Source organism: Netta rufina, assembly GCF_964035555.1.
Source record: "Netta rufina genome assembly, chromosome: 9".
Classification (NCBI taxonomy): Eukaryota; Metazoa; Chordata; class Aves; order Anseriformes; family Anatidae; genus Netta; species Netta rufina.
In genome coordinates this window covers 7,475,119-7,499,311 of record NC_140132.1, presented here as the reverse complement: position 1 = coordinate 7,499,311, position 24,193 = coordinate 7,475,119, and the positions used below count along the sequence as shown (strand labels likewise).

The following is a 24,193-nucleotide window of genomic DNA, read 5'->3' as shown; positions in this document are numbered from 1 at the left end:
AGCATTTTCTTTGTAAAGTAAGGCACCCCCCTGTATAAAGGATTTCACACTGGCATAAATCTATAATATAATTTAATATTCAGAGTCTTCATTTAAAATATTTTAATTTCTCAGGAATGTATTAGCTGCCTCCACCCCCCAAGTATTTTGAAGAGCATTTTTATTAAAAAAAATATATATATATATATATATACACAACTTATTTGCATATCTTAAACAGATCTTATTGTTCTAAAACTCATGACTTATGCTATAAAACCAATACAGTATCTTTACACTATGGAAATGTTCTGTTCCTACTTTATGGAGCCATTGCAAATGAATGAAATATACATTCTAGGTTGGAATTTGTATTAGAATCAGTGCAATTGTTGATTAGTAGTTTCCACATAATTTCCACTTTAATATTTTATTAACTGGATAATTTCTGCAAAGAGACCTCATTAATGATACGTTTATACTACCCACTATTGTCATACTTACTTCATAGTTCCAGCATCAAATATAGTATAGATGGTTATTGATGGTCCCATCAGGTACATATAGATAACAGGTTGCCAATGAAAGTAATACAAACAAACTCACATCAGGTTTTTTGTTTTCATTATGCTTTGTTTATTTTCAATTGTCTGAAGTCTTTGCAAGCCATTTAAGGCTTTAATGCAAAAGCTGGAATTGAACTATTATTTTATGCATACAAAAATTATACTTTCTTAGAAGTCAGCTGTATGTTGGTTGTTTGTTAGACAAACTTTCAGGTATTTAATATAAAGGGCTGCCAGGTTGTAATTTTTAATATGTGATAGTAGAAAAATAGACTGTTCATCTTGTTTGGGTTAAAAAAAGTAAAAAATGGAAGGAAACAAAAAAAAAAACATCAAACAGGGAGCAACATCTCTTAAAAAAAAAAAAAATGTAATCCATGATAAAGTTTCAAGCAGCTTGTCTAAAGTTGCTTGAATTTGGGCTTTCATTGTGCTTGAATTTGGATTTTTTACTTCTGTGGCAATTTGGCACGGTCTTTCTTCCTACTGGTCTGGCAAAGTTTTATGATGTCTTAAAGTTTATCGTAGGCAGGGCGTAAATATCAAATAGGTTCTGCTCTGGCTTATTCCATGCTTGTTGAATTGTACTTTTCTATCTGTCAGAAAGATGCCTGCTTCATTTCACTGGCATGTTTCCATGTTGAATTACACACAGTACAAGTGGACAATACTTGCCTACTCAGGGTATAAGGTCCTTAACTAAACTATTGGGTATATGGCATTAGTTCTTAATCATCACATCATTAATTATAATTTGAAAGATGCAATGAAATACTTGTATACAGAAATGTGTACATTGCTTTTAGAGATTTTTTTATGCCTACTTATTTTTAAAGGTAAAGATAGTTGCACAGCTTGTGGTGTTTTTCACTTTGAACCAACATCTGTAAAAATTAACTGTCACTAGAAAAATAAATAAATAAATAAATAAACAAAACCTTTAGTATTTCCAGTACTTAGAGAGTACTTACACTTACAGTGTTCTTACTTCCCTGCGTCTGTCACTCTGTGACCTCTCCCCAGAGAGACAGCTAGCAGGTATGCTCCATCATCTTTGCAATAATGATATATTTGAAGACTAGATGACTAAGAAAGCTACAATAGCGTTTTGCTTGACAGAAGAGAAATATTCTGAGCCTTTGGCTATAATATAAAACTTGACAAAATATGATTTTTTCTTGTTCTTCAGTGTTAGCTTGAGCAAATAAATACTTGGAAATTCACTTTTATAACAATGGCTGTTCTTAAAAGTTATTAGCTTTAGTAATCTGAAACACTGTGCAGTTCTTCACATGAATATCATGAATAGAGATGGTCTAATAAATTAAATGTTAGAAGTTTCAGTGCCATCACAGACACTCTTCTGATAACCTCTACTGCAGAAGGGTGAGACAGCAAAGACTTGGTGTACGCAGAACAACATACAAAATTATTCCTGTTTCTAGAGGACAAGGCCATATGACAAGAATGTATAGCAGAGCAAATAAGACTCAATAGGCCTGGGTGCCATCCTTTAAATGATTTTCGCTTTGACAGAGAACAATTCTAATAGCATTCAAGGTGTCATGCTGAACAACTAGTGTGGAGGGGGCTGGCCGGGGTGCAAAGACTGGCTGCTTGGGAATAGGTAGGGCATTGGTCAGCAGGTGGTGAGCAATTGCATTGTGTATCACTTGTTTTGTACACACTATTATTAGTAGTACTATTATCATTATTATTTTCCTTTCTTTTCTGTCCTAATAAACTGTCTTTATCTCAACCCACAGGCTTTCATTTTTTTCGGATTCTCTCCCCCATTCTGGAGAGGGAAGGAGGGAGGAGGGTGAGCAAAGGGCTGTGTGGTGCTTAGCTGCCAGCCAGATTAAACCACAGCATTCTAGCATCTACTTCCTTAGTCTTGATGAAGATGAGCATTAATCTACCATCAACAACCATTCTCACACAGGCATTGTCAGTAAATTACAAGCTCTTTCAGAAATAAACCTGACCCGAACTCACATTGGACATTCTGAGCAGACTATTCCAAAATGGTGTTGGTGTCCTAAGGAAGCTGAAAATTTGTATTTATCTACCTAATAAATTGACGCATTAACTACTCTTGTTAGATGTTTTTATAATGATATTGCCCATTCCTTTTTAAGGCATGTAGGACTCATTAAGGGGATGTAGGGCTTTGCCACCACCAAAAGGCACATTCCTACCACCTCTTTCATGTTGACTAGTCATTCAGAGACCATGAAAAGTTCACAGCTTGCTTATCCTTCTGAAGTATAGTCTCCTTCTTTGTTCAGAGAAGGGCTGCTTCTCTTTTAGTAGTGGAGTGATCTTAGATCACTTGTGAATCCACATACTTCATAGATAGTATTTTCAGAAGGCACTGTGAGTGATTTTTAAAACGGTATTCATGTGGGCTTTCTAGTAAAACCCAATCACAGAGAAAAAGCAAAACCATCTCTGCTTTTGCTCTTAACAAGGAGAAATATGATTACTAAAGCAATTGGTTATTGTGAGGGAAAGAGAGGGGTTTGGTCAAGTACAGAAACCATACATGAGAATAATATTCCTAGTCCTTAGGAACAATTTCAAAGACACAAATATTTTCTGTAGTAAATGTAAATTTACTTCTGTTCTTGTTGTGCACATACCTAGCAGTTTAAAATGCAATGCTTTTGTCATCTTAATATTTATTAGATATTTGCCCTTTTTTTTGAATAAAAGCTACTGCTTGATGCCACTCAAGTCTTGGAGCTGCTGTGCATGCATTAGCCATATGTCCTTAAACCTGGGTAATCATAACGAAATGCACATATTGAGCTGTTAACTTAAATCACGCTATTTAGTGGAATACTCAGTCTTATCTGTTTCAGGCATTTGAAAATTAACTGAATTAGTGAGTATCTCTAGTTCGGGGGCTCAAAATTTACGTAGGTTTATACTCATTTGCAGTACTTCTATCATATTGTTCTTCTTGCTCTATTTGCTTACCAGACATACACAGAGAAAGCCATCATATCTATTTCAATCTCACTTTGAAGATGGAAACATCTTTTCTCAGCTAATTCTATATACAGATTACAGCTAAATACATCTTCCATGAACATTCCAGATAGGGGTTTTCATGTTTATTTTACCATGGCCTTTTCCTAGAAAAACATTGTGATATATAATCAGATTTTATTTATTTTTTTTCCTGGCTATATCAGACTGGTGTTTTATGGGCATGCTGTTAACTTAGTGGAATCAGCTCTTTTCCCATGTCTCATTCTTTAGTGGTGACACCAGTTCACTGAAGAAGTTCCTGAGAATGAACTGGCACTTTGTGTCAGCTCCTGTGCCCATGGGTGTTAGTGGAAACCCCAGGTGAGTCTTAATGTAGGCTCATCAGGGCTTATTAATAGACTTTAGACCCCGATACCTGGGTTGTTGCAGCAGATACTTATTATTATTCAAATGCAATCTCACACCAAATAATTGTTTAACCTTTGCTGTTTTTTCCTGTATTTACTTTCTCATATGATTATTTGGCTATGCCAAGTCCCCACCATTAGGACTTTTTGTTTTATCATTCAACGGTGTATTCAGTATCATGTATCTCCAGTTCAGACACAACAGTTATTTCACTGTGGTTTACTATCTCCTGCAAGAGAAAAATTTACCACTGTCCTGCACTAGTTCAAATTTCTGTCTTTCTCGCTTTGTTTAAAAATAAAAAATAAAAATAAGCATGTTGCAGAAACATAAGGTGTATTTAGTTGTTAATTACACTTATGAGTTCTGTACTCAAATGTCTTAGCAAACCATGGTTCCTTAGCACCATGGAAGTTAGTTTGTCTTCCTTTAGCTATGGAGAGGCTTTAACTAGGTCAGGCTTTCTGATTATCATTTCTGTAACAGGTCACTTGTATTTAACATCCATAAATTTGTATGTGCCATCAGATTTAGTGGTCTGGTCATTTATATGTTGCTAGCTTGTATATTAACTGTAAAAACGAGATTTGTTTATTATTTTTTTTATTATTCTGTCATAGAGTAACAGAACTTTAAATATTATTTTGCAGTGTTGGTTAAAATTGTACATATTTTATGTGTTCATACATATGTATGCTAGTGTATGTATATATTTACTCATATATTTATTCTTATATATGTACATATATATATTATATAAACATGTTTGCTAAAACAGAGGAAAATACCATTAATAAAAAATTCAGTTCCTTCTAAACACATCTTTTTCTACCAGATTATCTTGAAGAAGCTCTTGGAAAGTTTTGTCATTTTTCTAGCACGAGAAGCATGGTCCTAGCTGATAATTAAATCTTGCTTTGGTTTGGCATAATTTCTTCCAAACTTTCCTAGCACAATATATGTGTGGAAGCAGTTATAGGAGCTGTGGCAGCCTTTGCAAAGCTGCCTACTTTATCCCCAAGAGAGAAAGCAGTTCTTTCTATCTGTCTGACTGTCTGACCCTTTAAAACTTAGCAAATGGTTTTCAGGGAATGAAAACAGTGACATTGATGGATCCTGGAAATAGTATTCTGCTGATGCTTACTAGCTGATTTCTGGCCAAGTAACTAGATGACAACCTACCAAATTCACTCATATGTATAATGATTGATTTCATGAATGGGAAACTGCTTAGCCTGAACAGACCTGGTTAGTTTAGTAGTTCAGGATCTTCACAGAAATGAAGTTATTTAAGAAAGGGGCAGGCATGCATTCACAATTGGTCTTTTTTCTAACTTTTCTTCTGAGATGACAAAGCATAGCAGATGATCTGTTTTAATGCTAATGATATGTTTAAAATTAAAATAACTTCAACACAATTTTGTTCACCCGTAATCTTTGTCAGGAAACAGCATTCAGAATTTCTTGAAAAATCTTTTGCAAGGCTGACATTTCCTGTTTTTACAAGTAAAAATTTTCCTCTTTCAGAAGTTTTGAGGAGGGTTAATCAGGAAGTAGGACAGATAAGATGATTGCTTTGTGTGTCTTTGCATTTTTTTCCAAATACGAAAATAAAATCCTTGGATTTTTTTTTTTATTATTTTTTAAATTGGAACATTTTATATATGTATATATATATTTCTATGCATGTATATGTGTATATATAAATACAGAGAAAATGCAGTCCAAGAGAAACTGCACAGGAGCTTTTAGCCATGTTTGTTTTGCTAAAAAGGAAGAAAAAAAAAAACTTTGAAGTGGAAATTCAGGTACAAAGCATTGCCTAGCAGTTTGAAACTGGAAAAGAAAAAACAATACATTGTGCTTCTGAGTTATGACCCCACACAAACTATACATTTACATTATTTCTTATGGAAGTCTGCAATACATCAGTTGAAATGTGCATAGCAGAACAATAGCTGATCCGGTACCACAGGCTCAGATGTGAGGGAGGAGTGCTATTGGTTAGCTGATGTGTGCTGTGTATTTGATGCAATTATTTAAAAGAAACACATTTCATATGTTGATATCTTGACTAGGTGGTGATAATTTTTTTTAGAAAAATCTGTGCCAGATGTCAAGAGTTTGAGAAACAGCCCTGTGTTTCATGCCAGTAGATCAAGTCCATGAATGTATAAACTGTTATTAATGGTAAACCAAAGTTTAAGTTAAACTTCAATGAGTCCTTTCTCTTCTTCATAGTAGGTACCTGACTATGCAATGTTTTGAGAATCCACTAATGTTACGACAAATAAAATCCAAGTCAGCATATTTAGATTGCAGTAAAAACCAAAGCCTAAATAAACTAAAATAAAATAAAAAAGTAAAGCCTTAAAGTGCTTATATGGTCTTAACAAGGCTCTAAGAGCTTCCGCAGCATTGTGGTGTTAGCTTCTGTGAATTACCTAAGGGAGAAGTGCTGGCACTATGTAGTCAAAAAAAAAAAAAAATATCCTGAAGAATACGTTTATTTTCAGAATCTCTGCACAAAGATACCATGAGTAGCACATCTTTAGATCACATATTATTGTCTCACAACAAATGTTTGCAGATAAAAATATTAGGTGGACTGTCAACATTCCCTGAATGGGAAGTTCTTTAAGAGCCCATCAGATTTGGGTTGACGTGTTGGGAGAGATGTGGTGCAGTCTCTGCAAGTTTCCCTCCAACATAAAACCAATATTGCTCCTCACATCAGCCTTTACCCACCTCCAAATACGCATTTGTCAGCTTCTTACTGACTTCACTAGTGGTGAGATATAGAGAGTGCTGGCCTCAGCTTCAACACTATGGAAGGCTGAAATGCTATGGGCACACATTCTGTATAAATAAGGCACTTTTTTTGTAGCACAGCTATAACTACTTTATGGACTGTCCAGCTTATTGCAAATATTATATTCTACTGTAACTCTGTGCCTGCCTGGGAATGCCTTCTGCATGGAGGAGGAATCCTTGGCTGACTTCCTAAATCCACACTGAAGGCCCATTTCCTCCAGTAAAAGGAGTGCAAGTGGAATTTAGGATGAGGATTAGTCTGTAATGCTGCAAGGGACCAATATACAATGATATTAGTTCAAGTGTAACTGGTATTTTACAATTTAAAGCTGAGAAAAACGCAAGTGGTTTAGAATATTCAGGATTTATGATCTCTGGGTACAAATTATCACTTTTGCCCAGTAGAAAGGTAATACTGTGAAATGAAACGCCTCTTCTAGTCCAAGAATTCATGCAGCAGAAACAGAGGTCTACCGTTATTCTTCCCTATCAGCAGTGGCATTTTATATAGCACATTTTATGTAAGACATTCTTCATATAACTGCAGTTGTGTGCGTTTTCAAATAGATATGTTACAGTTAATAATTCGGTTATATCTCACATACAATAATGAATATTTTGCTTGAGTGTCAGTTAATTTGTGAGAAGCAAGAAAGTGGCTGAAAACCTGAAAGCTGCTGAGGTAGTCAGAAATGTTTCAGGTACATATAAGACACTGTTTTTCTCTCTGGGTAGAGCATTATAATGCTTTAACACAGTGAATGAGAGACTAAGAGCAATAACTCATATATCATTAGCATTTGTTCAAAATGGAAAATTATTTTTATCTTATGTATTTGAAAAAAAATCTGCTCTTGTTTGATTGGAAAAATGTTAACCTCAAGTTTATGGAATAGATAGGAAAAAGAAATTTGTTATTGTAATGATGTACCTTATGTGATACTTGAAATTTTATGGGAACCATTTAATTTGACAATTACAGACAAATGTATACAATACTGCACATCAAATCTAATTTTATATGGAATATTATTATCTGAAAATTGCTACTAATGTAGTAACTCAGTTGATGTATGCACAGGCAGCGAAGTAGTCATACCTGTCTTTTAGTCAATGATGTACATGCCCTAAAGATTTTAATAAAATTACATGTAATACTCCGTGAAGTCTCAGCTTCCACATGGGAACAAAATGCGATGTCATTACCATTTGAATTACAAATCACAAAGAAAATCTGAGAGTCCAAGTTCTGAGATTCAGACTATCAGCATCCCATCCTCTTTGTCTGGACTCTGGACTTAAGAATGGTCTTCATTTCAAAACATTTGCCTGGACTGTTAGATGTTTTTGTAAATTTTTAATCCAGTTTAAGATGATGGGGTATTTAGAGAGCACTCTTTCTGAAAAAAATTTTTGAATTTTGAATACAAACTTTCTGAAAATGAAGTCAGTTAACTCTTTCACCTACTAAATATATCTATATGATTAGTTTTCCTTCCAGTGGTATTTAGAAAGAATGTTTCTGTACATTTGCTTTAAGAGATTTCATCGACTGCCACAACCTAGAACATTTCCATTTATGGAGTCCTCATTTACCTAGGACTAAAAAAAAAAAAAGAAACTTTAACACAGATGTACACATTAGGTAGCAGAGCTGAATATAGTTTTGTGACTTCAAAATAATTAACTATTTATATCGCTGTTTTGATGCAGCATTCTTATTTATATTTCATAGCAAGCTAGCTACAGTTAGCTAAAACATGAACAGGAAAGATACCTGAAATTCATGGTTTTAACTGATGATATTTGTTTGGGTTTTCTCTGAAGCTGGTTGTAATTAGTTGGATTTAAAAATTAAATGCTTCTGTTGAGAAACATAGCGTCATACATGCCATGTCCAGGCAGCTGCCTAGGGCAAGTGGTTGTTTGAATGTTGTGGGCTGTAAGACATCTGAAAAAACACAGATTAGCCAGACCTGGCTGAAAGCCTGGTAGTCTTTTCATCTGTAGCTTTCAGTCACATGTAGTTTACAAAATTAAGAAGATATCTGAAGACAAGAGGTGGCATCACAGATGTGTTATATTAGCTTTTGGACACAGTCGAATAGGACTTATACATATAGCCAGGTCACTGGAGATATTTCTTCTTTATCAAAAAACTATGAAATTTTAGCAAACTAGTGGAGCCAACAGCTTTCTCTCAGTAGACCTAGCTTTTAGGCTGTCATGGGGACATGGATGTTGGAGACCCAGACTGACACCTATTAGCAGTTATGTCAGGATATGTAGCCTGTGTTGGCATGACTTAGTGATAGTACTTAATTGAGCTTTATGTTCTTCTAGAAAGGAGCAAAAGCAATTTTTTAGAACAGTAACTCACCGACGCCAAGTTCAAAAAAATTAACTTTTATCTTAGCCAGGGACTTTGAGAGCATTATGTAATTTAAAATTGTATTCTTTTCACCTTTTTAATCACTCTTGGATCTCTTGTGTTTTTCCAGACTGGAACAAACGTATTGAATACAAGCCTGGTTCTGGCAGCATACCTTTGTTTCCCAGCATTCATCTAGAAACATGTGATGGACCAGTTTCCTCAATACATGCAACCATCGAATTGCAGACCAATTACATTGGGAAGGGCTGTGATCGTGAAACATACTCAGAAAAATCTCTGCAGAAACTATGTGGTATGTACACGGCTTTCAGTCAATATAACAATAATATTTTTCCACATAAAGAACCAATTATGAGCTAGAAGCATGCAATACACAGATTTATCTCAGCTGGTTCATTTTTGATTGTAGCAATGAAAATCAAAGGATAGTTGATATTTAACTGGTGCTCTATTCTTGTGTATTCTGTCTTGTGTTGTAGTCTTCCTCACTCTGCTTTCTGCTCTGCCGCTAAGTACTGTGCCAGAACAAAAGCAAACAAAAATAAAGGCACATTACAGGCTATCATGCAAGGAAAAATATTTAAGAAACATAAGTTTCAGAAAAGAGGCATCCTCATGAAGAAAGGCTTCCTAATTATTTTATTGCCTTTTCCTGCTTTTGGTAACTTGGTCTAAAAGATACAAATTCATATTGAATGGTAGATTAAATGCTTGAAGATACTGCTGTATTTTTATGACTTTAAGGGTTATGCATGTACATATGCAACATACATATATTAAGTCAAATACTTTTGCTTTTTGAAATCTACTCTGTCTCCTCTTCTCCAAAATACATCTTTCATGGCTTCTTTCTGTTCTGCAATAGCAAATGTGCATTATTTTTTTCCCGCCATTTACTTGTGTGGCTTTTGGTTTGGGATGCTCAACTGTCTGGCTTACATGTATGTTTGCTTTGATAACCACTAGACAGTGTTTCAAACATAATGAGATCAATACACTAATCTTTAAGAAATAAATTTGCAAATGAAAGTTTTCAGCCAGTGTTCCCAAATTGTTAAAATGGAGAGCCGATCCCAGGGGAAAGGAGTTTGCACTTATGATTAGCAACTACCTGTGGAGATTGGGAAAGTGAGGTAAAGATGAATTAGAGTAGTAGAATTCTCATAAAATATTTTCAACCTGCATGTGAGCTGGTGGGCTGATGTAGTGTCTGACAGTACTGCTGAACTTATGATTTGAACTTAGCATATCTGTGAAGGAATAGAATATTAAGCACTTGAGAAAACAGGATGTAGAAAGCATGTATAAATGGGGGAGGGGTGAGTTCTCATTGATGAAAGAATATTTTTTTTCTCCAAGGTTACCATATCTTCACAGAGAAGTATAGGTAGAAACTGTTAATAGGAGTTCGACAAAAAGGTTATAAATGAAAGTGAACTTTACAATAGAATTGCATCAGGACAAGTTTATGTTTTGGTATTTGGTATTTATTGCCTTCCTTACTGTAGAGAGAAGAGGTTATCTTATGAAAGCAGGTTAAATGGAAATAAGTTTTCTTCCAGAAATGACCTTATTGTATCTAATGGTTGGCTAAATAAATTCTTTGTGAAGGAAGAAAACCCTGCACTTTTTTTTTTTTTTTTTTTTTTCTATCAGTGAATCATCTTATGATTGCAGAGAGTGCAGAATTGAATGGTCAGACACACATTCATCAGTTACATATAAAATGCAAGATTCTCTCTATAATCAAGGATCCAGTTTATAAATCCCATGCCCATTTCTTAATTTATCAGTTGGAAATAAAGAGAATTCAGATGCTAAGCAACAGGCATTAAAATTCATATTTTTATATGACTGATGGTTTAATTCTGCTTTTCAATAACCCAGTGATTTGTAGTCACTTTGACAGTAAAGATGGGCAGTTTTAATGATTAAATTACACTTGAATCATTTTAAAGTCAAGGAGCTATTAGTATTTTGCCTCAGAGCATTTTAGGAAGCGTTTTTTCACCTTGTCATCCAACAATAATAAAAAATAAAGAATGTATGAAAGACTCAATTTGGACTGCAAAACATATTCAGAATAAATCTCACTAAATATATATATATATTTTAAAAATGAATGCAAAAGGAATTCCTTGAGAGAATTATGCTTTTACTTGTAAAACCACCACACCCGTGCAAGTAATTTTATTTTTACTTTTTTTTTTTAATATTATTATTTTTTAAAATAAGTTTATCTAAGTTTTGCTGTTTGGATAAAATCAAGTTCAGTGTTTTCCCATTGATAAGATCTGTGTATTAAGCAATGCACTGTGGTGTGTTATTCAAAATTAAAATTTGTCTTTGTGTTCAATTCTAAATGTGGAGGGTTTAGGTTTGATATTACTATCACTTCAAAATAACCTAATTTTAAAGGAACACATTTTGAACTATTGTCTAAGAAATGCAGTTACTGAATATGATTGTTTTTACATCATCACTATAATATATTTTTAAAAATATATAGGATACATTTCCAAAACATTTTTGGCATAACATTCTACACTCCTGCAGAGAGTTGGGATCTTCCCTTGGACACTGGAGGGAGGTTAAGATTTCATACTAGTATGGGATTTTTTAATTCAGTTTGTGTTTTTTCATCATATTTTTACCTGTCAAAGCATCAACAAGAATACACAGATTGTTTTTACTCTGGAAAGCATACTTTCTGCTAAATACTATCTTTCACAGGCTAAGTAAAGGCTCTGGATACCTGATTACATGTTTATAAAAAGTGCCTGACAGTTGTTAAGCTGTAAAAAAAAAAAAAATAAATAAAAAAATACAGAGCTCTAAAGTACTGTGCTGTTCTATTAGATCTTGGCACCACAGTGTTTTCCATTTCTGGTTTGTTTGGCTTCCTCCCCTGCCTGCCCCCCAACTGCCCCACAATTTAATTTTCACAGAATCACAGAATTTCTAGGTTGGAAGAGACCTCAAGATCATCGAGTCCAACCTCTGACCTAACACTAACAGTCCCCACTAAACCATATCCCTAAGCTCTACATCTAAATGTCTTTTAAAGACTTCCAGGGATGGTGACTCCACCACTTCCCTGGGCAGCCCATCCCAATGCCTCACAACCCTTTCGGTAAAGAAGTTCTTCCTAACATCTAACCTAAAACTCCCCTGGCTCAACTTAAGCCCATTCCCCCTCGTCCTGTCACCAGACACGTGGGAGAACAGACCAACCCCCACCTCTCTACAGCCTCCTTTAAGGTACCCATAGAGAGCGATAAGGTCGCCCCTGAGCCTCCTCTTCTCCAGGCTGAACAAGCCCAGCTCCCTCAGCCGCTCCTCGTAGGACTTGTTCTCCAGGCCCCTCACCAGCTTCGTCGCCCTTCTCTGCACCCGCTCAAGCACCTCGATGTCCTTCTTGTAGCGAGGGGCCCAAAACTGAACACAGTACTCGAGGTGCGGCCTCACCAGAGCCGAGTACAGGGGGACGATCACCTCCCTAGCCCTGCTGGTCACACTGTTCCTGATACAAGCCAGGATGCTGTTGGCCTTCTTGGCCACCTGAGCACACTGCTGGCTCATATTCAGCCGACTATCAACTATCACTCCCAGGTCCTTAACAAATAAATGAGTGTAGCTGTGGACCACTTGTTCATACATGTAATTTACTTTCCGTAGGGGAGCTAATCTGAGTTGTGAGGAGCGCATGTCTTATATCTATCATTAGGCAAGAACACATGGAGTTACAACCATCATGTACCTGACAGAAGCCAGAATTAGAGTGATATTTTCAGTTTTAGGGTGAATACTCTGTATGCACTAATATTCATACCAACATTATATATGGCTGACTACTAGACATTAGGATATATATTTTACATTCATCCCCACTCTACTGAATTTGGCAACACATCATCTCCATATACTATATATCTCCATGCTGTCAGAGAGAGAAGATATGAACTCTCCTTATCCGGATGTAGAGATCTTGGTTTTAGTCTTAGCACTTCTCAGAATAACTGAAGATATGACATTAATGGATTTTATAAAATAATGAGAAATTTCTAAGGAAGTAACTTTAAAATATTTTTACAGTTTCTGTGTAATACATATAGTCTACCAAGCTCTTATGGAATTGTTTTATTGGCTACTAGATAGCATGTATGTGATTTGAGAGTGAAAGTAGTAGGACTGTTTGGGAAGTGAAAATAATCTAAAGAGGAATGCATTAATCAGGCCCTGTGCCTATACTAAATTCATTTGAACAGCTCTTTTATTAGTTTCTCATTGTGTTCTCATTATGTATCATTTGCAGGAGCATCCTCAGGTGCCATTGACCTGTTACCATCTCCCAGTGCAACAACTAATTGGACAGCTGGGCTTCTCATGGATAACAATGACATAATTTTTAAATTTGATGGAAAGCAAGGAGCCAAAATTCCAGATGGAATAGTCCCAAAGAATTTAACTGATCAATTCACCATAACTCTGTGGATGAAACATGGACCTAGCCCAGGATTAAGAGCTGAGAAAGAGACTATTCTCTGCAACTCAGACAAGACAGGTGAGTGTCTATTGACAAAATGTTTGACAAAGGGCATAACAAAGTTGGTAGAATATTACCATTTCTTCTCAGTTAAAGAATGTTTGAAAAACAAATAATGAGCTGGATTTGGTGCCATCCTGAGAATTGGTTGGTGATTTGACAGCTTATTGAGAGGACTGTTGATGGGGACTGGTTGTTTTTTTGTCCTTTGGGTGTATATTGCTTTGAAGCATATTCACCTAAACAAAAGTGTTGATGATAGTTCAGAGTGCTGATCTTGTTCCCTCCTTTCAGAGATGAACCGACATCACTATGCCTTGTATGTGCACAACTGCCGATTAGTGTTTCTGTTGCGTAAAGACTTTGATCAGGCTGACACGTTTCGCCCTGCGGAGTTCCATTGGAAACTGGATCAGGTAATTGTTCTTATCTATAACACACCCATACCTAATCTTTCCCTTCATCTGCTTTAGAAATCATAGAGATCAACCCAAATACTGGCATAATTATTTTGAGGAATCAGAAGTCTATTTCAGTTAAGTTGCAAATTCTGACTGTTGTGATTCTTTATTGGGATCCACAGAAAGAGATAAATTAGTTAACTTAGTTGAGTTGTTTAATATAGTAGGTTTTTCATCTGAGTCATTTTAACAGTACGTAGAGGTTTATATCCATTGGCAATGGAGAACCTAGAATCATGACATTGCATACAGTTCCCTAAAAGCTTTCCATTTATCATTAAAAAAAATGGCTGTATCAGCACAAAGGAAATGATAGGAGCCTTTACAATAAGGAGTATGCTGACATACAGGAAGCCATTTGTAATATATTTTAAGTCTAATCTGTAGATTTTTACTTTCATCTACTGTGCTGTATGTAATTTCTCCTTATTATTAAGAGTATGTTGCAAGGAAATTATTATTAAAGAGATAAGAGTTGTCTTTCAAAGATTTATTAATTTTAAACAGGATAAGGATCATTTGATGAAATATTTCCTCTTTCATCCAAAGTAGTTATTTTCTCAAAGCGAGTTTCTTTGTGTCTTTGGGCCCAAACTGTAATATCAAAGATGTAGATATAGGAATGGTAACTTTCCTAATTTAACTTCAAAATGCATATAAATTACCACCTTTGTCCTGATTATCAGATGAATGCAATGATAAAACCATATAATGATTGTAGTGCTTGCTTTTCATTTCCATTAACTAATTTGGAACCGCTTTCTGCTGTACATGATATGAAATCTTAAAGTGTCTAGAAAGGGTTAAATTTAAATTAGAACATATTTCAGATTACCAGTCTTGAGCCTCAATGTAACCTCAGAAAATACCATTCTAAGTGCTGTAGATAGATTTATATTTCAATTGGCTGTGTACTAAACATCTAAAATATTCAATGGTACTACAAAATTTATGTAAAGTGTTTTGACTTTGGAAAGCTAAATGCAATCAGCTTCTCTTCTATAGCCTCAGAATGGGCAAGTAACAGTGTCCTCTCAGTAATTGGAATTTGTATATAACACTTGTAACTTAGCCATGACAAAACACTGGAAAATGTACTGTCAAGGGCAATTTTCCATTGACAGGGGATGTATTTGACTGTGTGAAAGAACTTTTTCATCTCTATTACCATCTACAATTACTTTATTCACACTCTACTTTCTCCGTATGATTTCCATACTTTTTTTAAATGGCATAAATCGGAAATTACAGAAATCTTATCTTATATCTTTCCAATTATTATCTTACTTTCCAATTATTAGCTTAATCTTATATCTTTCCAATTATTTTTTTCTTTATCACATAAAGAAAATATATCCTGAACTGTTTTTTCATATAGAGATTTTTCTGTGTGCTTGGAATTTGAGTAACATTGATGTTATTGATGAGCAATACATGCTTTTTATATTTATATTTTGACAGCCTTATTTTCTTTCAGACAGTGATGCTTACCAAAAGTATCTCCTTCTTTATGTGTTTTTTTTGTTTGTTTTTGTTTTGTTTTGTTTTGATTTGGGAAATCTGTATGAGTTTGAAGGTACATTGTTTCAAAACAACATGTTAAGTAAGAGTGTGTGTAGTTAAGTAGAAGTGCTATTTTTTCTCCAACAAGGAAAAAAGAATGCCTTGGGCAATTCTACAGATTTTGATTTAAATCAATAAACCTAAGACAGTTTCACTAGGATCTTGGATCTTCAGCTGAAGTTAAGTAGAGTCCCAAATATCTGCTGATAGAACACATTGTTTGTGATATAAATCCTAGAGGAATCTAAAGATTCTAACTAAGGATGACTGAATAACTCCTTGGAGATAGTTTCACAGTCATACTCTTGAGGTACATTTCTAGAGGGAAGTTATTATGCTGAAGATATCTCAGCAAGAGCGTATACTAAAGTAGTCCCAAGTAGCACTTGACACATTACCTTTTTTCATTTCTACTGTGTGATTCCAAACTGTGTATTTCATTGTCTGTCATTTGTGTACACTAAAATAAGCTTTCAAACTGTAGCACTACAGAAAAGTTGAGTTGCAGTTGGGCACTGAAGGGAGAAATCTTCTTATTATTGAAAGCTCCTAGATGACAGAAGCTAGAGATAGATACAAAAGATTTATTAGGTCACGTTATTCATTTCATTTCATTTCATCTTATTTCATTCGGATACTGCCAATTGATTTCCACAGTATATTTTCAACTACTCTTTCCAGCTGAGAAAAAAATGTAAGATTAAAGTATGAATAAAGTTTGTTATGGGTTGGGTGACCAGACTTTCATAATGATTAATTTGTATGGTCATGGTGGTACTGCTGTGAATTTTGTCATAATTAATGGACTTGGTAAAGACTGCTCCTTTATCTCCTCTTAGTGCTTCTCTATCTGGCCTTATATGGTAATTTAACAGGAATTGTAAAATATATGAATAACGGACTATTAAGGAACTTGTATGGTTTTGAAAACAAGCTAGTCTGAACTTCACTTCAGAGTAGTAAAATTATTTATGTCAACTTCTGTCTGTCTAGGTACAGTGGTCTTCCCCTGAAAGCACTGGGTAATTTACAATGTGTATCAAAAAGGAATTAACTTTCCAGTACAAACTTCTTGATCTCAATAAGAAAAGAAGCCAGGGCAAGTAGATGAAGTGCTCTATACACTTCTGAAAATCCTAGCAATTGATTTTTTGCATATTTAGATTCTGCAATACCTCTGGAAATCTCACCTTTAGAAGTGTTTATTCTGTAGTGGCAAATCTTCAGGTTCCTTGTTTTTTGAAGAAAAGTATGGGAATTAAGCTGTATTTAACCATTGCTCAGTTTCTCACCATCTGCAATGCACTGTGATATGCAATGCTATAGACCAAGTTGAATATATAACTGTGATTGTTCAATGGCTGGTACAAAGCATAGCCACAGTACTATGAAATGTGGCAGAGTAACTTATTTCTGAGCTCACTTTATGATTGTGACAACAATCCATAGCTTGCTTATGCTGAGAGGAATCTGGTGACCTTGGATCTGGTGAAGCATAAACTAGTGAAATCATTTATCATTGTTACAGCAGAGTAGTAAAATTTATAATACGAGCTGCATTGGCTCTACCTCGCCCCCAAGACTACTTATTATTTCAAGGCACTGACCAAGAATGTGACTTTATTAGCATTCCAAATTTAATTTAATTCTTTAGATCGCAGTATTGTGGTGGGTAAGCGTAGCACACAGCTTAGTTGCAGACTCAATTCTTGGCCAAACACAAAGTGTCATGTAACATTTTATAGCTACACCTGAGCAGTGCCTCATGATACAGCGGTAAGTGTGATGTATACAAGTATCTCAAACCTTCACAAAGTAGTGTCTGCGGAGTTAGCTCTGGAAAAATCATGTCTTTAAATCAGTTCATAGATCGAAAGATTTATTTTCAGTATGGCTTTCAGGGTATTTAGCCCTACTTGTTACATTAAACTGAATGGACTTTACTTTACTTAACTGGTTCTTTGCTTATTGTGCTAAGCATGCATGACCTGAAAGTGCCATAACCCTGTGCATATGTCCCTTTAGGATTGAACTGCTAAGATATAAGTATACCTGCAAAAATTTCTAATAAGCAGAGTTAACAGACTTTAAACTGAAAGTGTCCTTGTAATTTATAAGAAATGGGAGAGGAGTTGGGGATATCAAAAATAAATTGATTTTTTTCCCACTTTCATCCTTTTGGAAACTAATCATATCTGTCTTTTTAGTTGTGAGAGTGCATTAGTTATAATTTGGAAAGAAAGGTGTGGAAAAAAAAAGCCATGCAAAAACTCAGTGTTAAGTAAAAATGCATGCTGGATGGTAAGAAAAAAAAAAACAACTGCATGGTTTTCCCAAGCAACTGCTATAGATGCTCAGTTAGAGGTGGTTCACTTTTACTCACTCCCATGTCCTTGGAAGTGCATATAATCCTATTTTTCAGTAATCAGAATCATGACCTTTTTTCTAAATTTACCATGCGTATGTTTAAATGGAGTATCATGAGGTGTTTGTCAACATTTTTATCATTTCTTTTCTCATGCTTAATTATAATAAGACTGTTCAAACCTGAGTACCTATTACAAAAAGTTGTCAACAAAGTCAGTAAAAGACACCTAAATCATCACCTAATTTTCTCAGATCAGTAGGAATATATGTATATTTTTAAGTGAATTATTTAAGTAGGTGTAAGTTAGGGCCATCTAAGAATAACACATGAAATATAAAAAGTGTCCTTGGTGATATATTTTTTTCTTTGTAGAAAGTTGTGATGAGTGATTTTAGGGATCTCTGCTATTGGGTTTCTTTTTGATAAAATGGACATATTGTACAGCTATCTCTTGCACACAGGAAATAACTGCATATGGTATAGTTCTGGTTAGGGACAGAGGTTTCAGAGTTCTTGACAACACAAAAGTACCCTTGGATACCAGGGAGTTGATCAGCTTCTTAACTCACATCGCTAATCACATTTCCTTTCAGCCACTGGTGCTCTGTCTGGCCTCGGTTAAATTATTTTATGCAAGTATACCAGAACTGCAAAAGAGATCAGTTCATAATGGATTACATATATTAGAAATTGAGTTCTGTTGAAATTAGTGAAGGAATAATTTTAACAATGGCAGAATTTCTCCCTAGAGATGTAAAAAACAAACAAAACAAATGAAGTCTTCTCACTTCTCTTCCTGTCAATGCAAAAATATTTCTGAAAGCACTTCAGGGAACTCTGTTAACAGCTCTATCACGAAAGTTTGAATTAGTGCTCCTTCCCCTCATCGTCATCCTCAGCAAAAACTCTTCTGGTCATCAAACTTCTGCAATAAATGACAGTTTTCATGTGTTCTGTATTTGTGGTCAACAGAGTGAGAACTTTGTCCCTCAATTTCTATCTGTTTAAACAGTTTTCTCTAACCCTCACGGGACTAAAATCAAATAATAGTTTGAATAATGAACCATGGAATTCAAGCCTTTGGTGACAGTGGAAAACATAACATTACATAGGCCAATGTGCAGTGTATTTCACACTCTGTTCGCCTTGGATATTACATTTCTCGTGCTGATACTGAGGACAGTCAAGTCAAGAGATTTTTTTTCCTTTCCTGAAATCAGCAGAATGGGAACATTTCTTTGAGCATGGGAAAGCCTCTTAGCCAGAAATGCATGTTTTTATGCATTTATTCTTATTCACAATGGGGAATTCTGTTTTATACCCATGTTACCACCCTGAAGATAGTCTTCCAGCCCACAGGCAAAATTGGTATCGATCCCCTTAAAAATAGGGACTGAACTTCATGGTCTGGAGTCACTCTAAATCAGCAAAAAGTACAGATACAGAAAGTTACTGTTTCTTTTTTAAGATGAGATAAATTGCTTTGAATAATCCAAAATTGCCTGCAGTGGAAAAGCCTCATACAATTGCTTCCATAATAGAACTAGAGAAAGCAAGTTATTTAGGTAAATCTGAATATGATGCATTCTATCTCTGTATGCACATAGATGCTGAAGGAGCAAGGCAAGGTTCCATTTGCATTTAACCAGTTGACTGACTACACATAATGGGGTCTTCTACCTGTAGAAAGCACTGTTGTGCAGTCAAGCACTTCATTTCCATTTACTTTTTAAAATAAGCTACAGTACGATAGAGCAGTAGCTGATTTTTGAGGAAATGTAAATTCTATGTTTAGAGGGCAAAATGAAAAGAATTTGGTACCTGTAGCTTGTCTTAGTAAAATTAGCTGTTCCCATTAAGTTACAGCAGTTATGAGTGAAAGCTGTTCTTAAGTGTTGGATTTTTCAAAATTGGTTAGCTGCATGCATCTAGTTCTGCAATGATTGTTCACATTATGAGAGCCCTAAGTGTACTCTTTACTGATGGGCTCAGAGAGAAAGAAAATAAGTGAATATTTATGGAAAGTACATAGTCTTCTCAAGCCCAGAGGGTTAAGGGTACACTGCGGAGATAGGAAGACACAAACATTTCCATCACTATGCACTGTTCTTCACCTATATGTAAAGGACCGCAGGCTTGTCAGTGTGATACTTTTCAACATGGTGCCCCATTGAAAATTAACTTTTTTATTGCAGAATTTAGTTCTCCATTTTTATTTGGTGTTCAGAAGAATTCCACATGCTTTTAACCACTTCTTTACAAATTGATATGCAGAGCTGCACTAATCTATGCATACATCCTTGATAAGACTACAGAAGGAAAATTACAAAACACCAAACTTACATCCTACAAAGCCAGTAAGAGATAAATGATACTTGAATCATGCTAATCCTGTAACTGTGATGAAATCGTTCCGGGACTCAAAATGCTGCTGCAGCATTCAGAGCACCCCACGTGTTTTACATTTTAGCCCTGTCTTATCTGATACAGCTTATTTACCATTTTCCATCTTTAAATGCTACTTTGATATTTTTTTAATTCAGCATCTTATTTGAAAACAGCCTTTACTAGCACAAGGATGAGTCAGCAGTACTGATAAATGCTGAAATATTCTTTGAGATTCCAATTTAAAGAAGCTTTTTTAAGATATATTTTTAATGCAACTGAAATATCATTTCTAACAACAAAATCTTGAAAAACAAAACACGGTGACTGGCAAAAACTTGCTTTATGACGCACAAATATTCCTTTGACCAAGCTTTGAAATATTCCCTGTAAATTGACCTAGTTTAGTGAACTTCTGATTTCTGTAGTTCAGCCTAGTGTGAAATGCAGTGTGCCTCTGCAAATCTTCTATGACCGTTAAGAAGAAACTGAACTGCTTGCAGAAAATACTCTATAATCTAACTATTTGCATTTACTTTAGATTATTGGGATGTGTTTCTACATATTTGTATTCTACGTTTTGTGATTTTTCTAATTTTTATGTACCATAATAGTTTTATTACCATGGAATATGATTTTCAAGCCTATTCATACTGGACTACTCTTTCCAGAGACTTAAGATGAGATAGGCCAGCTCTTCTGAAAGAGATACCTATTATGTGTTGCCTTTCAGCCCTTATTACATGAGAAACTACATATTCACATACATAGTTATGCTTATTTCCTAGGGAAGGCAGAAGAACTGTTGCAAACAGAAAGCCACTTAGACAGTGAAACACACATTTTTTGATCAAATAAAAAAGAGGGAAAAAAAAAAAAGGAAGAAATTTGGTATGTAATTAAAAAGAATTTAAAATTGTCTGTAGCACCATGAAATAATGCAAAATATTAGTCTCTTAAAGCTCACCATGGCAAGGCCCCCAAATAAACTTAATTTCTTGTGTAACAAAAATATCAATACAGACTTTTTAATACACCTAAACAAGATGGATTAAAGACTCAGTTAAATTGCCTGGTATTCTACAGTTGTCCAGTAACTCCTGAAAAGGAAATCTAGAACAAAAATTCCTAAGTTACATATTGAATGGCATGTGAAGGTGAATTGTCACATTTGTTTTCTTATTTCAGGGTTATTTTTAATATTTGTATTTCACTCTGTCTGAGATTTATCAGTTATACCAACAGAGTTTGTAGAAAACATGCACAACTTTTTTGAAAAAATTGCTTATGAGCAAGATTTGTTACATGGGTAATTTGCTAGGACTGCTGAGTGGTTTATCTTTCAAGTAAAGCAGGTGGACTTTTGATCACTCAGGGGAAGCTGAAGCATTTCACAAAGTTGGGACCAAAATCTTTATCCTTAGAAATGCAGCTTAGGAGATAAATAGTGTGTGTTATCAATGAAGTCGTTTATCTATGTGCATGAGCTGTTCATTCAAACGTTGGTGACATGGTTTCTGGATGTCCCCAGTTCAGCAAGAATAGTATTGATTTTCCATTGATTTACTTTCCACATCTGGATAGACTTTTGGCAATATCAAAGCCTAGAAATGCATATTATTAATCACTTGATGAGCAACTGCATTAAAAAAAAAAAAAAAAGGTAACTGAGCAGCTTTCTAGTTGCACAGTTAAGAAAATAAACACAGCACGCTAACTAGTCATCAAGTGTTACCAAACTGACGTGCTTGCTTGATGCAATTTAGCAACAAGATAGATTATAATAGAATTATTTCATTGGGAACAAACTATGGATCTGACTTACTAAGACACGTTGAAGTTGCAACATGACAACAAAAAGACATGCTGCAGTTAGAGGAATAAACAGGATTTTTAGGTGCTTTTATTGTCAATATGATAAAACAATTTCATTATTTAAAGCTGTAATTAAGCCATCCATATTTTTGAACCTATTGTGAATGTAAGTACTACACATTACATGTTTTAAGGCTAGAAAAGCGGCTCACAGCTTGCATGATTATTATGTTTGCAAACTCATACTTCACTGCAGTGTTGTCACAATGTAACAGTGAATGTATATTATATAGCAGTGTTCTTATTTGGAAATGAAATACCTTATTTTCTAATGCAGTTATTTTCTTGCACCCAATGAGGAAAAAAAAAAAAATCTAGTTCTAGGAATATTTCGTTGTGCTATGAGAATGCTAGATGTAGCACATGAGTATCAGGAAATTCATTACTGATCTTTGAAATACATTAGACCTTGGAACATGCAGCTATTTACTCTGGCAGGTTGGTGACTATATTCAAGAGAGACCCCAGGACGTGTTTCTGTGAGGTTAATGGAGTCTCTTTGGAGCAGAGGTTGGTAGACAGTAAGAAATAGCATAGTCTTACAGTGAAACCTTTTCTGGCCAATATCCAAAACAGTGCTAATGACAAGGGGGAATCTTTCGCAGAGTCCAAGAACAAGTGCTAGTTTTGAGAAGAGGATGTTAATAATGTGACATTTTGGCAAATGAAATCTAATGGATCACATTATGGTCAGACACAAATGCCAGTGAACTTAGTCTATCATGCCTAACAAACTGAATGGAAATCTTCCCACTGTATTGTTTTCCATAAATCAAACTTTTTATTCAACTAGGAAACCAAAAGCAATTAAAGTATTTGCTTTAAAAACATTAAAAGGGAAGTAGAACTTGATCTAATAATCTCCCCTTTTTATGCTTCACCCATTCAATTTTATTTTCTTCTCATATTTATTATTCAGATTATTAGATGTACTTGGTGCAACATTGACATAGAGATATGAACTTTAAACATGTTCCTTCCAGCTTTGTCATGTCTGACTCTCCAGTTAATGACTAATGTTTAAAAAATACTACTACTATGGTTGCTAATGGTTTAATGAAACTTAAATTGGTCATTTTTTATGGAGAGTGACCATAATAATAACTCCACAGCTAAAACAGTAGGAGACATTTTGCTTTACTATGGATTTGTCAGTTCTCACTATACTACCTCCCTATATCATCAAAAACAATTTTCTTATATACAGAACTCTTGGGATGTATTAGGAATGACTGAGGTAGGTAAAGCAAATGCTTACAATTCACAAGATTTTGAAAAAAAGATTAACATCACTTTTCACAAGGAGCTCTACTTTTTTAAGATACAGACTGTCTTAAGGCATAGATGAAAACAAACAAACAAAAAACTTCCTGTATTCACCAGGCTTTCAGGAGATACTGATCTATTTCCATATTAAACCATTACGATAATAGTGGGCTTATGTGCAGCAGAAAAGTAAACAAAAAACAAACAAACAAAAAACTCCTGAGAGCTACATGAAACATTTTTAAGGTTTATAATCCAGTACCTCTGCTCAAGTAAACCTGCCATGTGCTTCTCAGTGTGACTACTGCTGAGAATCTATACCTTGGCTTTCCTGCAGAACCATGTGGTCTGTAAGGGTAAATGGGATGCCAGCAGCTTTTAAATAAGATCAGAATAACTGTGCAGAATAACTGTGCAGTTTGTCAGTTCAATGCCACCGATTAGAAATGAAGTCTTCAAAATGTGCTTGGATCTGTGAGCATTGCCAGAGCATGACAGAGCCAGGATTACTGCAAAAGTTAACATTAAACAGAATCTCAGCTCTAATTATGTTACACATAATTGTGA

At 35.0% G+C, this 24,193-nt stretch overlaps 1 protein-coding gene across 1 annotated transcript in view; it reads left to right on the top strand.

Moving 5' to 3' along the window:
* The window catches only part of CLSTN2 (calsyntenin 2), a gene marked incomplete at its 3' end in the record, with an annotated part of 79,168 nt that overhangs the window by 9,364 nt on the left and 45,611 nt on the right, over nt 1-24,193 (top strand). The window contains exons 4-6 of the mRNA XM_084292331.1: nt 9,269-9,454; nt 13,478-13,726; nt 14,003-14,124. Coding sequence (XP_084148457.1) covers nt 9,269-9,454; nt 13,478-13,726; nt 14,003-14,124 — 557 coding nt within the window. The remainder of the gene's footprint in view (nt 1-9,268; nt 9,455-13,477; nt 13,727-14,002; nt 14,125-24,193) is intronic.